The following is a 15865-nucleotide window of genomic DNA, read 5'->3' as shown; positions in this document are numbered from 1 at the left end:
ACTTCTCCCATACCACATGTCTACAGCCATCAGAAATAGTCACTGCCTGATTATCCATTAAAACAGGGCTTAACAAAATTGTTTGTCAAGCAAGATCCACAGTTGACTGACCTCAATTACTGATTAAAATGAGTATGTTGTTAGATTAATAGCATGCAACACAGAGCTCTCCAGATATGAAAACCAACTGTAGTGGCTCAAGTGATAGAGTCAATACTCCCTATCTACAAAGACTCCCTCCATGTATTCTTTATTAAGTCAGCATAATAACCAACAGCCGCTGTAGGTCAGAGAGCAGAATTTAAACTTTTTCTCCAGATTCCTTTTACAACTTGGCTTGCAATCAGTCCTAAACCAGGCTTCATGCTGCGTCTATATCAGATGACCAGCAGCAGGTGAGGCCTCCACCTAGCCACCTTGTAACCCAGTTGCATGGCCAGCCTGCTCTATCTTTTGCAGTGAGGAAGCAACATGGGAAAGCAATTACCTGCTAATTGCCTCTTTAGTGCTTGACATAACTCTCTCCTGTGTCTCCTCTTTGACCCTTTCACTTTCATTTGAAGCTTCTGTTGCCAAGTCAATTTGAATTGATGACAAAGGGAAACAATTATAAATACAATGAAATTCTAAAAGGTACATTACTAACTTGAAAATGCAGCTGCTTTTTAGACTAACATTTCAAGTTACTTCTGTTATTACAATGAACACTTCAAGTTGGGTTGGAATTAACAAATTTTCAAATTTTGAAACTGAATTCAATGAAAGCATGAGACTAATAATTCTGAAACAAGCTGGTAGCTTTTTTTTTTTTTGGTTGGTTGGTTGGTTTTTGTTTTCCAGATACCTATATCCTTGTGTGCTTGAAGATATGTAATTGTTTCTGTGCAGTGTTGAAGCGATTAACTCATGTTTCTAAAACAGAAGATTGAGATCATATTTTCTGTTTTCTTTGGGGATTCTAAGTCACACACTGGGAATAGTGTCAGAATATGCTGTTTCATATACAGAAAAAAAATCATGAGTACAATGGAGATATGCATAACTAGAAAAGAGGTCTTTATCCAGGTTATTTCTTCCATTCCAAGATCAGGTCTTTACAATGTGAACTTGAATTTGACTTACAAGGTTCTCAAAAGGTAATATAAAAATTAGCAGACTAGCTTGATACTTTACCCCATTAAGGTGTTCCAGAAACATTTCAGAACATTACGTGTTTGCTTTTCTGAGTGCAGTTTTAGCCATAAAATAATCTACCTTAACTACCACCTGATGCAGGGCTTTGGAGATGGCTTCTACAACACCAAATGGCAGAAAATCGTATTCTTTGGGACAGGTACAGATCATAGCACACATGTTTGTGGGGCACAATGTAATTTTAGTTTTTCTTTTCCATATACAGGTATCTGGCTGACACTACTGTGTATCTGTACAATCATGTACGTGTTTCCACATACATGTAAGAGCAGGTATTTTCTTCGTAGTTTCTATCTACTTTGTTAATCATACACACTAAAGAACGGAAAAATAAACAAGACAAATTACCAAAATCAGCATCAGTACTGTTCTGTATTTAACTTTTAAATGTCATCACCACATATTTTTGCTCATAATTACTGCATTTGCAATTATCTACCTTGAAGTGAGACTGCTGGTTTATGCAGAGAAAGGTCTCCCTCATGTGGAAGTCAGTTTGGCAGCTCCAAAAGAAATACTGTGTCTTACATCTTAATAAAAATTCTGTTGCTTAGATTTGCAGACCATGTTTGGATAGTATCTCTAAACAACTTTTTACATTTAATTCATTGGAACAATCATTAAATGGTGAATGGAAAAAAAAAAATATAGGATTTGCAATAATTTTAAACACTTGTTTAAAAATAAAATATTTCCAAATGCATTCAGACTGTAGAGAAAATTCATATAGGCTAAATTTACAGGTTTTACGATGATCTTGCACCCACTAGTTTCTTTAGCTTTCTTTTATGGCTGTTCTGAACACTGTTCAAAAGGTTCTCATATATGTGATTTTCATGTATTACTTTTCCTTGACACTGCAGAACTGGAGTCTAGAACTGCAACTGATTATGAGAGTTAGAACTGACTTAATTATGTGCTTTGTTGAAACTACAAAATAAGTATGTTTTGGCTAAAAACTTGTGTTTCCTCACATCCATAACTACTGTGGTTCAGAAGTAAGTCCTGTCAAATATTCCATCTTGGAACAAAAATTAAGTAGAAACCAATGAAGATCTTCTGCTTTTCTCAGCTTAAATGCTTCAAAAGAAAAACACAAAAAAGTTTCAAGTGAACATTAACAACTGTTGTTTTTCTCAAACACATAGATTTGACCTAAAGTGAATGCTTTCAGTTTTCTTTTGCTAAAAAAAAAAAAAAAAAAGAGGAAGGAATCTTTTGAGTTTACCAGGCATATTTTCTTACTTTGTGTTTGAACAAATAAATAAAATATTAGCCATGTTCACGGCTCTGAATCAAATGTCTAAAATCTATTAGCTAGTAACCAAAGTTAAAGTTTGATCACAAAAAATGTTGCAATACCAAAACCAAAGTAAGGTATTATATCTAAAGACAAGAAAAGTGCAGTTGAACTATCAGCTTTGTTTCAGTGGTGTAAGAATTGGCATGATCTCACAGAAAAACTTCAAAATAATTCCTTGATTACTTTCCTACTCCCATAGCTGAAACCATCAAATCTGTGAAGTTGTTCTGTTGCACTTCTGCATGCCAGACTGGAAAGGCCCAATAAGAATATCTGGCATTGACTTTTACCATTCCCACTGGGGACACAACTTTCCTTATACATATCTCGAAAATTTTCACAAACGAACCAAAACCATTATAATTGCTATAGTATATAACTTTTTAGTGCCTGTGATGATATAGCTGGGAAAACAACGACCTAACAAAGATCTGATTTGTGATCATCAACAAAAAATGAAAAGCAGTGGGAGAACTGACAAGGTCATATTCTGAGTGGTTATCCTCTATTTAGCTCAGATGATAGTTGGCTTTTTTTTTTTTTTAAATTATACTGTATAAATTTATAAATAATACAAGAATTTAGCATGCACCAAAATGAAATGTAGAAGTATTACACAAGTATGTCTGCTGTAAAGCTGTCTGGCACAGGTTCTCAGTCTTGAATTTTGTCAGAAAGCTAGACTGAACCCAAACCATGATGAAATCAAATAAAGTTCCACTCCATCAAAAACATTTGTGAGCCATAAATACAAGAGAATAATACAGAATATAAAATGTTTTTTTCTTTTTTTTTTTTTTTTATTGCTGGTAGTGTTCTTTTTATCCCCAGTTTTGAAATCCATTCACATGACAGTTTAAGTGCATCTATTAAAAGAGAAACAAGGCATCAAATCCCCATGTTGATTAGCGTTATCTCACATTAATTCCAGAAAAAAAATTACCATCCAAATTTCTCAGCTTCAGCACATCTCAGAATTACTTTTTTCCCTGTTGTGTTGAATTTTGTAGTCCTGTGCAATTTAAAAATCACATTTTTATTTATACATTTTAAAAAATCATGAAAAAGCAACCTGATTTGCCTAAAGTGGTACATAGTTAAGATGTGAAACACACTGACGTTTCCAGCTCATTCCATACGTATATGCCATTACAAAGAAACCATAATTTTACTGAACACATAGTCCCCACAATTTTACTGAACACATAGTCCCTTACTCAACAGGAAAGCTCTCTGGCTTGGTTTACGATCCAAGAAATTCTGAAGCATATCCATCCCATCCAAAGATCCTCCAGGTTTCAAAATAAGGTTTCTGTATCTCATTCCAGCCTGATAAAAGGTAAAGCAGAATGTTAGTATTTCTTATCTTGTAAACTGCCATTTTTCTGTATGTGTTGTGTATGTAAAAGTCTCAACATGTCTTCTCTTTCCAGTTTTTCTTAATACCAAAAGAGAATATACCACAAATATAACTTAGATCTGCTGGAAGAACTCAAGACAGGAGAAATTTAACCTGTTCACTAAGAAATCCAATTTCTTGTGATTTTACACTGTTCTGGAAGTTAAAATGACACAACTTGCCCAAGTTCTGGAAGACATTCTTCAAGGGCGTAACATGACTGACAGGCAAGCAAAGAGAAACTAACATTCGTTCTCTCTTAACTGATGATTTCTCTTTCTTTAATCTCTGTTTCAAGAACAGAGATGATACTTCAGAGACAAATAAATATAACACTGAGGAATAACATGGCATATATTAACATTTTATGTGCCCATCAATATAATACATATATATATATATATATATATATATATATATGCACATAGAATTTCCCTATCAAAATATATTAAAGTAATGGGAACTTAACTCTGTTTACATTTTCAGTAAGAAACATTATTACTTCAGAAGGAAAAGATTCCTTTAAAAGGAATGATCTAAAAGCTTCTGAGAAAGCAGTAAATTACGACATTCTTAACAAGAAGTCATCTTTTGAAGAAAGCATCTGGAGCATTTTGGGCCTCAGACATAAGAATCAATGAGAAAGCAATATTTTTTTTTCATGTAAAAGTCCTAGATACTCTTAATATTGAAGAAAATAATCTTCCTTTCAGTCACTGTATACACACACATATACTTCCCCCACACGTCAAAGCTATGAGATTACAGGACTACACTGCTTCCTGATTGCTACTGTAAAAACAGTAAAAAGCATAGGTCTTTTTAACTGACAGATCTCCATAACTTAACTACACTACTAATCGCATTGCCTGAGAATAAACATGGAAAAAAGTAAAAAGATAATACGTCAATGAACATTACTAATATTTTGGTATTTGTGTTTGTTTTCTGGACATGAGCAGAATAGAATATATTGTTCCTTTTAGTGTAAAAGTGTTATTTGAGTAAACATGATTCTTTGCTGTTGTGTCTCCTGTAAGCAGATTTCACAATTCTAGAGAGAACAGAGGTAATTTCAGATAACGTGCAAGAACTGAGGAGTGTGACAATTAACAATGCTAAAGAAGAAGAATTTGTTTGTTGAAGAATTGTTATTGATAAAGTCACTTAAACTAGTTTCTATAACTGTTGCTCAAAACAGGAAGAGAGGTTTATTCTAACAGGAAGAGGTAAGCCAAATTTCTAAGAGCGAGTGCAAGTCATAATACCATAACTGTTTTCCTTTCCTGCCTTTCTAAAAGCTAATCTAAATCTAGATAAAATGAAATATAACTACAGAAATCTTACTGGTGTCTAGCATTTGTTTATAAAAGATTGTCTGTCCCATCCTGTGGAACTGTATCACACTTACATGGAATGAAAGTATAAATAACAAGTTAAAAAAGAACCAATTTGAGAAGATAGTATTGTTCTGAAGAGGGAGGGGAAATCTCCACAGATCCTCCTGAAGTTACGTGAACACCCAAGCAAAATGTGTGTGCACACATGTAAGAGAGGGAGCAAGACACACATGTGTGGCCATGCTTTTTTTTTTTTTTTTATGAGTGAGACCCTTCCAATCAAATAAGCAGGAGTGCTTATTCTCACATGCACGTTATAAATTCGTAGCACTTCAAAATCAACCTTGACCACCTTTAGTCATCTCTCCTCCTAAACTCTTCAGTTTATTTCCTGTCTTCATAAAACCTCTCTTTCCACAGTCCTTACTCACCTAATCACTGCCAGAGTTTTCTGGCCTCTACCCCATCTCTCCTCTTGGGATCTCTCTCTTTGTCCAGCTCACAGTCTAATTCTATTTTCTTTCTCCACCCTCTAGAGGGAGAGACATTTCTAGAAATTCTGGTTGCTGTGATTAGAAAGGAAGGAATCAAAGCAAATTCCAGAGAGGAATAGGGAAGATGAGCACTTTCTACTCTCTCCTTCACTTCTCATTTTATATACATTTACTGAAGGGAAGAACTAGAGCTGGCTGCTGAATCCAGAAGACAGGTAAGGGAGGCAGGAAAACCAGAAGGTCTTTGCCATAACAGAGACGCAGCATCTTCAGTCACAAGTCTAATACTATGCCTGAAAAATAAAAAAGATTGCCAGAATTGGCAGGACAACTAATCACATTATTAGCTGTCCTTCCTTCATGCCAGAGGCAGAAAAGGCTGAAGAATTACACAACAGTAAAAAAAAGCCCAGTAAATCTAAAACCCATCAATGATTCCAAAGTCACTTGGGAGAAAAACTAAGATGGAAAAAACCTGTGAGTTATGCTGTGCTGGGAAAGAGTGGCATAACTTCAATTTTCTAAATAATAGCTGTATAAAAATACCACACACTTGAGGCACCATTCATGGAAATAGAGCACTATTATCATACAGCTTTCATAGCAGAATATGCATCAGTACTTACAATGAACAAGTATGTTTTTTCTTTTTGACATTAAAAAAGTATGTGTCAATCAATGCAATGCAATGTCTTAAAAGTCACAAAAAAATATGACCCTGTATAATAACTGTATTAAAATAAAAGTTCTCTCTGAAATTTCAATGATGTTCAAAAGCAATTATTTATATAACACTTTTTTCTGTTGATCTGAACTTGACGGGTGCAGTAGAAGTACTTGAGACATTATCCCAATGGATCATAATTGTAATAAATTGTAGCTTTAGACAAGAACAAGACTCTTCAGTAAATAAGAGTCTTTTAGTAGAAAGTATTTACCACGTACCTTTGGATTCATTATGCCTTCTTCCTTAAAGCAGCTGTAAAAGATGTCCATGGAAAACACTTCACTCCACAGATATCCATAGTACTGGCCATCATAACCACCAGCCAGATGTCCAAAAGTAGCTGGCATGTTTGTGCCTTGAAAAGTAGATTCACATTAATTAACTTAAATCAAATGCAGTCACTTTTTTGATGTACAAAGTGCATCAACTTTAAGAAGAAATTAATCAGGAATTTTTATCAACTAATTTGAAACTTCTCACATAGGGGGTCTGAGTACACCTCAGAATATTGTCATATTCTGGTGATTAAAAAGTAAGTTTTATTTTAATCTAGTTGCACACCCAACACAAGTCTATCAGAATATCTAATATGATATTCACATCATGCCACCCTAAAACATAACCTGAGAAAGTATAGCTTTATATTTACCTTCATCTTCTTTCAGAAGAGATCATTAAGATGAGACCAAGTTTCAAAGTAATTATTTCAGCTTCATAAAGTACGATCAACAAACAACTTCTTTTACAAACAACAACTTGGTGGTTTGGTGGGTTTTGTTTGTTTGTTTTGTTTTGTATGCCAAGCATTATTGGAAAAAAGGAAAGCATGTTTAAATAAAGCATTAGGACATGCTGTACGAAAGTTTCATACTGATATACCTGGAGTTGCAGGAATTCCCAGAATCTCCATACAGTATTTGGCATATTCATCTGCTGGGTCAAGAGATGGCTTTGTGTGGAGTGCCTGGTCGACCTTGCTCAAAACAATTTGACGGAGGGTTAAGAGACCTAATTGAATAAGAATATTTGATTATCTAAAGTCAAAGTAGCTGGAGTCCCTTTAGCACCTTTCATTCAAAGATCTCAACATACATTCAAAATTACTAGAATTTTAACTATAAAACATTTCCATCTGAATGCTTCAGTTAAAAAAATATAGATTTTTTAGTAAAGGAATTGTCATTATAAGCTCCATATTTCGAGTGTTACTTTTCTTACAGATCAAAAACTATTTCAAGCAGGTACTTTAAAAGCAAATTTCAATATTTAAAATTGTGTTCTCAGCTGTCTTCAATTTCAGTATACCATTTCATTCAGGGCTTGCACAGATGATGGTAAGTATATCTAATGACATTAACTAAGACACCTCAAAGAGTAGCAAGAACTGCTGCTGCTGCTTTAGGCTCTGCTATTTTGAAGAAGCTACAAGATATGAACCTCTTCCCAGACAAAATTCTCATGCAGCTACAGTGCCTGTACAAAGATGGGCACTTCCTGTTCAGGATAGGGAAGTGTGCCTTGATGACATATATTGTACCATAAATGGCTGTGATTTCAGGGGAGCCCTGATTACAGGGACAGAGTGGTAAGAATGACAATGAGATGATGGCAATGACATTGGATTATGGTCTTGATTTAGAGATAGAGGTAAGGTGGTATGAGATTTAGAAACAGAAGAGAATTAAAACCTTGTTTTGGGAAAGTAACATGCCTACTGGGAGTGTGGGGACCACGGACTGGATGGATACTGAATAACGTGTTCTGGATTCAGACGTTCAGAAGCTATTTGAGTAATGAAAGGCTACAGTGCTTTTGTATGGGATATGTTACACATGTTGAACATACTTGCAAGCAACTTTCATGTCAGTCAAGTATCATGTGCAAGTGAAATGTAAAATGTACATGCAGAAAATCTAATACTTCTGTACTAATGCACAGTGACTACCCTGAGAAAATGAAAATGGAAAACCAATGGAAACCCAATATTGAATAAGAGAATTTGCTGGGTAAGAAAAAGTTACATGGACAAAAACATACAGGTATTTTAGTCCTTTGGATAGCCTGGAAAACCAGAGCTGCTGCTGTTCCTGCATACAGTGTCATCATAGATTTTATTAATGGTTGTACCCAAGCAAATAAAACCAGAAATTATTAATCCAATGAACATTTTGAAGTGCTCACTTAATTCTTATTGGCACTGACAGTGATAGCATACACACAGAAAAAAAAGTAACTGGTTTGTTATGTTTTCCAGAGGATATTGTCTTAAATTTCCCACCAGTTGTTTTGTTTTCTTTAATTATATATTTTTATACATCCACTGAGTGAAAGAGAGGAGACAGATACCTGTATTAGCCAGTCTAGAGGCAGCAAGTTTCTCAAGGAGAGCATCTGCAACATGGCTCTCATCTTTATAATGCCTTGACATTTGTTGTAGTGGTTCCTTTTCCCACACCCAGTTCTCAAACATTTGTGAAGGTACTTCTACAAAGTCTGTTTCCACATTAGTTCCACTAAACCTTGCAAAATCAGTCTGAAAGAAAAAGCCATTGTATTAAACAAAATTAGAAACCAGGGTTTCTAGAATAATATAAACTTTCAGAGACTGAACTTGAAGTGTTAATCACAGGAGAAGGAATAATATAATTAACAAAGATATTTAAAGAAAGGAGGGCATAAATTCATATCCAAGACTACTAAAGAGTAACAAAACAGATTATTCAGTATTTACTGCATTCTGTTACAGATTCTGTACTTCAATTTTCTTAGTATTAGTCATTTCACTGCTTAGGTTTTGACAGAAGTACAAATGTTTTCATGCTGTATTATGACAATGACATAATTTGTAAATTGTTATAGAACTGTGTTATATTATTTCAGAGTAAAAAATAAACTCCAATTATACCCTTGTAAATTTTTTTTATTGTATTATAGTCTAACGTACTCATTCAAAGATTTTACGTGACCAACTTTTCCTTTTAAGCTTTTTTCTAAAAACTGTCTTCATTCATAAGGCATATAGTTGACTTATTGCACAGTTTTTGAGTCAGTAATTCATGGCAAGAAATAAATAAACCCTCGCATCTTTAGTCATGAAAGGTCTCCAAATCTGGCACTCAGTTACTGAGAGAAGAATCTTCACTCTGAAAGCCAAGCACATTAGAACTTTTTAATTTACTTTATTTCACTTTACTGTTGTCAATCATTTCAAGTTGAAAGCACACACCAGATATTAATTTTGAAGAAAGGTTTTATGCAGTTAAACATCTTCATAAAAATATGTTCTAAACTCAAAATATTCCTAAAAAAAGATGGTCACTTTTGAAAGACAGATATTCAAATACCAACAGAAGTTACTTTGTCTCACTCTCAATTTGACTTTTAATAACTCTATCTCCTCTTGCCAGCCCAATTTCTCCTTCTCAGCAACGTTCTAATAAAACACTCCAAGTGCTAAAAGAAAGAAGGAACTCTCAGTTTCCCAACCACACTCTCAAGGGGTGTACTGGGGAATAGATGCCCACAAGAGGAGTGGCTTTAGAACTTATTTTCTTGCCGGGCTACCAAAAAAAGGCATGTATAATGTAGGGCATACATTGAACTGATGGCTATGTCACATGTGTATCATCTCATGTCTTCAGAAGAATAGCAGAGAAGAAGAAAAACATTTGCCTTCATTTAAACTTCTTGGTTACTCAAATCCATTGTTGTAACAGGATGGCCCTTCTTCCTATATCTGCTGAATAGCAGCTATGAAAAAAAGCTAGAAACCATCAGAAACAAATGGTGATAGAAGTGGATGGATTAAAAGCAGGAGTGCAAGAGTTTGTTTGACACCAGATACCCTCATTTACCCATATGTAACTGTACCATGGTAATAAAAAATATATGAAGACATTTGACTCGGGTTCTTGATTAGTTCTTTCCTTAACACCATAAAAAGACCCCCGATATCTCACTTTCCAGTGGACCCCAACACATCAGAAGGAGTAATGTCCTCCAAAAGCTGACCTTTACGAGACACTCAGATTCCCACTCAGACAAATCCCCCTTTACCCTTTAAAAGTCAAGTTTTAACATGCTTAAACAAGCAACCATATGAAACAAGATACTGCTTTGTACATGCAAATCCCAGAGGACAGGATGTTGATATGTGGGACTGAGAAGACATCTGCAGGTGCTTATACTAGTCCATTAAATGATTTACATAAAATACAACAGAAGCAAGTACAGTAGCTGCACACACAGAAGGCAGCACAGCAGCGACAGACACACACAAAAAAAGGCCTCCCTGGGTTATGTGGAATTCCATAGCAAGTGGAGTAATACATATGTATTTGTGTGGTTAGATGGGTTGCCAAGAAGGGGCTCTGCAACACCCAGGCACCTCCTTGTTAGTTACCAAAACCTTGCACTAGTGCTGAACATGTCTCATTTATAAACATCATCCGGGTAGTCAAAAAGAAAGAATCAGTTTAATTTCTCAACTTCTGGGCTGGGAAACAACTGCCTTTGAGTGAGGATGATCATGTTTTCTTCAAATTCCTACTTTCAATATGATGCAAAAATATGTATAGCTTCTTGTTCCTCAGTTTGCTTGAGCACCATTTGTTTAATTCCCGATTTAATATACCAATTTTTATATATCTGTTTTTTATTTTACAGTCCTAGGCTCTGGAATTGAGGCCAAAATTTAAAATTTAATGTGTACCGTATTCTCTGATTTTTTGATTTGGTACTACTTTATAAAGAAGACCACTGCAACACTACACAAATTTTGGATTTTGTGGGTAATGACGTGAATTGGTGAATGAACACAAGAGACTTGCCTCTCTCTCTGAAACATAACATTTTCATTAGGCCTACGAAAAATTCAGCATTTAAAATTGAATCTGACAGATGCAAGTGAAAATGAAATCAGGTATTTTACAACTTTATTTGCATCTGGATCCAGAATCTGCAGACTAGCTTCACTTAATTCCGGTCACAGTGAGAATGCTGACTGTCACATGGGGGAGCAGAAAATATAATAGCTCAGGCAAGACTTGCTTATGATTTTGAAAGGAAGCTTTCAAGAGCACTAAATGCAAAAGTGCTGGAGTTAAGGGCATAACTACACGGATTCTCAAATCATTTACACTCTTGAGGACAGCAAGCTTTTTGTTTGTTTCTTTCTTTCTAATATCTAGCATGCTAATAGAAGTAACAAAAATTCATCTGACAGCTCTAATAACAGAAGTCACCATCAAGTACTCGCTTTACTTTTTGCATGGATCTATTTACTTGTCACTGGTACCCTCATGTTGCATAAGCAAAAGTAAACATTCTTCTAAAAATGTTTTTCAAAAGGTATATTCACTGCTGTAGTTTTAAATGGAAATTAAAAAAAAGTCACTTTCAAAAAATAACAAAAACCGCATATATAGTTTACTAAAATAGAAAACACCAAAATAAACTTATACCTTGCTTGTAGACAGTGCAGAAAGAAGGAAGGCTTATACTGGAACAAACACCACTGACCTGTGCGCATATCTGATGCATTACATGACCAAATTCATGGAAGTAAGTCTTTACTTCATCATGTCGCAGCAACGATGGGCGATCTGATGCTGGTTTTGTGAAGTTGGTTACCAGAGCAGCTACCGACATCATTCTGCTTCCATCAGAGAGAAGACAGCCAGGTTGCAGACCAAAGCATGCTGCATGTCCATACTTTCCTTCTCTGCACAAGAAAATACATCAGAAAATATCTGGAAATCACAAGTCTGCTCACCAGAATGGAAAGGCCTATTCAGGAACAATGAAAATGACCTGGTGTCTCTTTAAAGCTTTACGTGAAAAAATTGTATCTGTTCATTAGGATGATCATATAAAAGTTGTCTTATGACTTCAAAGAGTAACTAAGCTTAAGATCCTGTTAAGAACACAAAGGGGAAAAAATAAGTATTTAAATAATAAATAATAAAATAAAATAAGTATTTAAATCACACTAGCTTAAGATTCCCAGCAGCACTTACAATAATCTGATTTTTACTCAAATGCTGGAAGAATACACACTTTAGACACCACTTTTGTTTTAAACTAGTTACAAACACTTTAACAGAGAGGACTATGTTCCATCCTCCGAAGCAATAACTTCTCTTCATTACCGAAGACAAAATAATAGTTTACTGCATCTTCAGTGTGATCCCAGTTTAAATAAGACTGATATTGAAACTTCTGCCATAAACCCAAGTGGTTAATGGGGGCAGAAAAGTCTTATTAACAAATGTCTTCAGAAATTCACGATATGCATAAAGGAGAGAACAGAAAAACAAGTGAAGAAAAGCCATGCCTATTTTTAAAAATAAATTTTTAATTTTATTTTTAAATTTTTACTACTGTATTCACTCACCTAACCTTCTTTACCAAGAGAAGTCTTAAATCAACTTATATTAAAAAATGACATTTACAAATTGCTGAAAAATAATGAAAAAACAGAGATAGTAAAAAATAATACCTAAGAATAAATCTTGTACAATTATAGTAGTCTCCTAATTTCTGATGAACAGAAATGATGCTGTGAACAGCTAAAGAAGAGCTACAGTGATCAGGCTGGAAGTACATTTCAAGGTGTGCTCAACAGGAATCTATTCTTGGTCCTGAACTATTTGACACTTTCTTTAGCAGTCTGAAGGCAGAACTGGCTACAAAATATGCATATAAAGTTTAAAGAGGAGCTGGGAAAAACTTAAATGCTTGGCAGATAGGAGTATAACTGATTTGAACAGAGTGAAGTAATAGTTCAGCATAAATGAAAAATCAAACATGATATTACAGTTGGGAAGGAGAAAAGTCCATGAAGGAAAAATGATGAACAACTGACTTGTCAGTAATACTACAGAAGATGAATAAAGTTGTAATAAAAATAATAATAATAAAAAAAAGTAAACAATCTGAAAACAGTCCAGAACAGTGCAGAGGACAACTTAATGAACACAGTAATAGCCTTACCAGTGGGACAAATATTTACTTCCAAATGCATTTAATTTCACCTACATCAGCAACCCACTAAGTTGAATTCCATTTTAAGCACATACATTAAACACTAGGTGATAATTACCTGGGGTAGAGGTCCAAATAGAACTGCCCTAACATTTCTCCTGTTGAGTTGTCCTTTACTGTATAAAGAGTAACACTGTCGTGCCAAACATGTGCACTTTCTACTCGCTCAAATACAAGTCCAAGCAGATTCTGGTAAATATTCAGTAAGCCTTCTGTAACAGCCTCAACTGGGAAATATTCTTTCAGCTTCTCTTGATCTATAGAGTACTTCAGCTCTTCTGTTTTGTTCATATAATAATGAAGATCCCATGCATTGATTCTTCCATCATAATCAAAATTTCTTTCTTTACACTCCTTTTTCTTCAAATCTAGAATGAATTCTCTTTCCTTCTCAACCAATGGCTTTAGCTTTTTACTCAAATCATCTGAAAAAAAGATTGCCTTTGAATCAACTTGCGCATTCCTTACCATCATGTATATTCCTGCAAAACACACTCAGGTTTATACAGTATAACTTTAAGCACATTCCCTAAAAGGTCATGATAGAGTTTTCTATTTGTTGATTAACAAACAGCAAGCAAGCTACTTTCTTGTCTTAATGAGTTTTAATGCAGGCATGCTATAAATAATACACAAATCTGCATAGGCCTAGCAGTACTGTGAAGGGTTTGGGGAAATTTTAGACTTATTCAAAGACACCAGAAATCGAAAGAAACACTTGACATATTTGCCAGAAACCTTGTATTTTACCTCATGTAATCTCAGTTCTCTTGATGTGTTTCCGCAGAAGCAGCTAAAGACTACAAATACATTAGTTACTGAAGCGTAAAACAAAATTCAAACACTATTTTTTCAAGGACTTTTCAAAAAGAATTCTGACCTAATTCTAGCTAAAGTCCTATTAAAGAACAAGAGACCAAAGAGTTCTTGCCTAAATGATAGCTAGCTGCTATCATGATCTATCATGATCATTACTATCCTAACTGATAGCTAGCTACTCTTCTACCAAATATCAGTTTTATCCAACATAGTTTCTCTTGGACAAGAAAGGGTCATAGCACTATGAAAGCAATATATTTAATATAAAATAATTAAGCTTATTGAAGCTCTCATATAGTACATGCTATATTTATGTTATTCTTAGCATTACTGGACTACTAGACACTTTTCCTTAAGAATTCAGGTTAATGGTCACAGTTTGTAAAGAGAGTTGGTATAGAGAGTAAAATTTAGGTATTGCCTCTCCTATTTCTAGAAAAGCTCTAAAGCTCTAAATGCATTTACATGACTGATAAATGCTAACAGTTTGCAGATCAAATTTTGCTAAATTTAGAATGCATCATAAGACAGAATGTTTTTCCTCCTAGCCATAAAATCAACTTATGAACATGGATTGAAAACATGAATATATATGAACAAAGCATAGCAAATTATACTGTTATGCTTGTATCTGAAGATATATCAAAAGAACTAAATTAAAGATGACAATTAATTTGATGGACATTCTCCCTCTATCAGAATTACCAGAAACACAATCTTTTTGAATAGAAATATACATGATCTTGTAACAAGTTAAAGTTGCATCAATAACTACTAAATTTTGAAGTGTGTCAGATTCAAAACAAATTTAAAAAAAAAACACTACATATGTCAATTTAGAATTACAAAAACGTATCAGCAAGAGTTCAAAATATTTTCACTGCACTTAAAAAAAGAAGTGATCTTACCAATTATAAATCAAAACTAAGCACAGGTTCATTGACAAATATTCAGTTAATTGGTAGTGATAAATATGGAGCTGAACTCACACAATAACATGAGAAATGTGACAGAATTACAGGTGAAGGAAGAGGTTCATTTAAACCTTTTTATTGCTGCATAAACACAGAAAAAAAACAAAACAAAACAAACAAAAACACACACACACACACACAAAAAAAAAAACCAATACCACCAAATACTTTATTGCTGTACTAAATAATTTTGGGGCTGCTGATTTATACATATATATAAATACAATCCTCTTCACTAAAAGGACTAACTGGTATTAAGACACATTAACAAAGGAACACATAATTCTGTGAAACTGTATAATTCTGAAGTGTAGAGGTTAACTTTGCGCACAAAATGGGCCCACTGAAGTCAACAGGATAACTATACATATCTGTGACATTAAAATTTTCAAAATATCTCAGTTTTCAAATAGAATTCCAGTAAAGGGCTTTTGTCTTCAAAGAAATCAAGACATTGCAGATATATATATATTTTTTTATACAGCTCATGGAAGCTGTATCATCATATACTTGATTCTTTTATTATACTTAATGCAGTTGTATCAGTCGACTGGAAGAGACACTAAGCCTA

General features: G+C 34.3%; 1 protein-coding gene across 3 annotated transcripts in view; it reads right to left on the bottom strand.

Moving 5' to 3' along the window:
• Nucleotides 1-1033: 1033 nt before the first annotated feature.
• The window catches only part of NLN (neurolysin), a 37629-nt gene continuing 22797 nt past the window's right edge, over nt 1034-15865 (bottom strand). For all 3 annotated transcript variants that reach the window (XM_027446368.3, XM_027446370.3, XM_027446369.3), the window contains exons 8-13: nt 13560-13926; nt 11978-12179; nt 8804-8990; nt 7337-7465; nt 6676-6812; nt 1034-3826 (exon numbers count right to left, since the gene is read on the bottom strand). In XM_027446368.3, coding sequence (XP_027302169.1) covers nt 3692-3826; nt 6676-6812; nt 7337-7465; nt 8804-8990; nt 11978-12179; nt 13560-13926 — 1157 coding nt within the window. In that variant the 3' untranslated portion in view covers nt 1034-3691. The remainder of the gene's footprint in view (nt 3827-6675; nt 6813-7336; nt 7466-8803; nt 8991-11977; nt 12180-13559; nt 13927-15865) is intronic.

This window comes from Anas platyrhynchos, chromosome Z (genome assembly GCF_047663525.1).
Source record: "Anas platyrhynchos isolate ZD024472 breed Pekin duck chromosome Z, IASCAAS_PekinDuck_T2T, whole genome shotgun sequence".
In the NCBI taxonomy this organism is placed as follows: domain Eukaryota; kingdom Metazoa; phylum Chordata; class Aves; order Anseriformes; family Anatidae; genus Anas; species Anas platyrhynchos.
The sequence above is the reverse complement of the archived record's forward strand: the minus strand, read 5'-3'. Positions and strand labels throughout refer to the sequence as shown.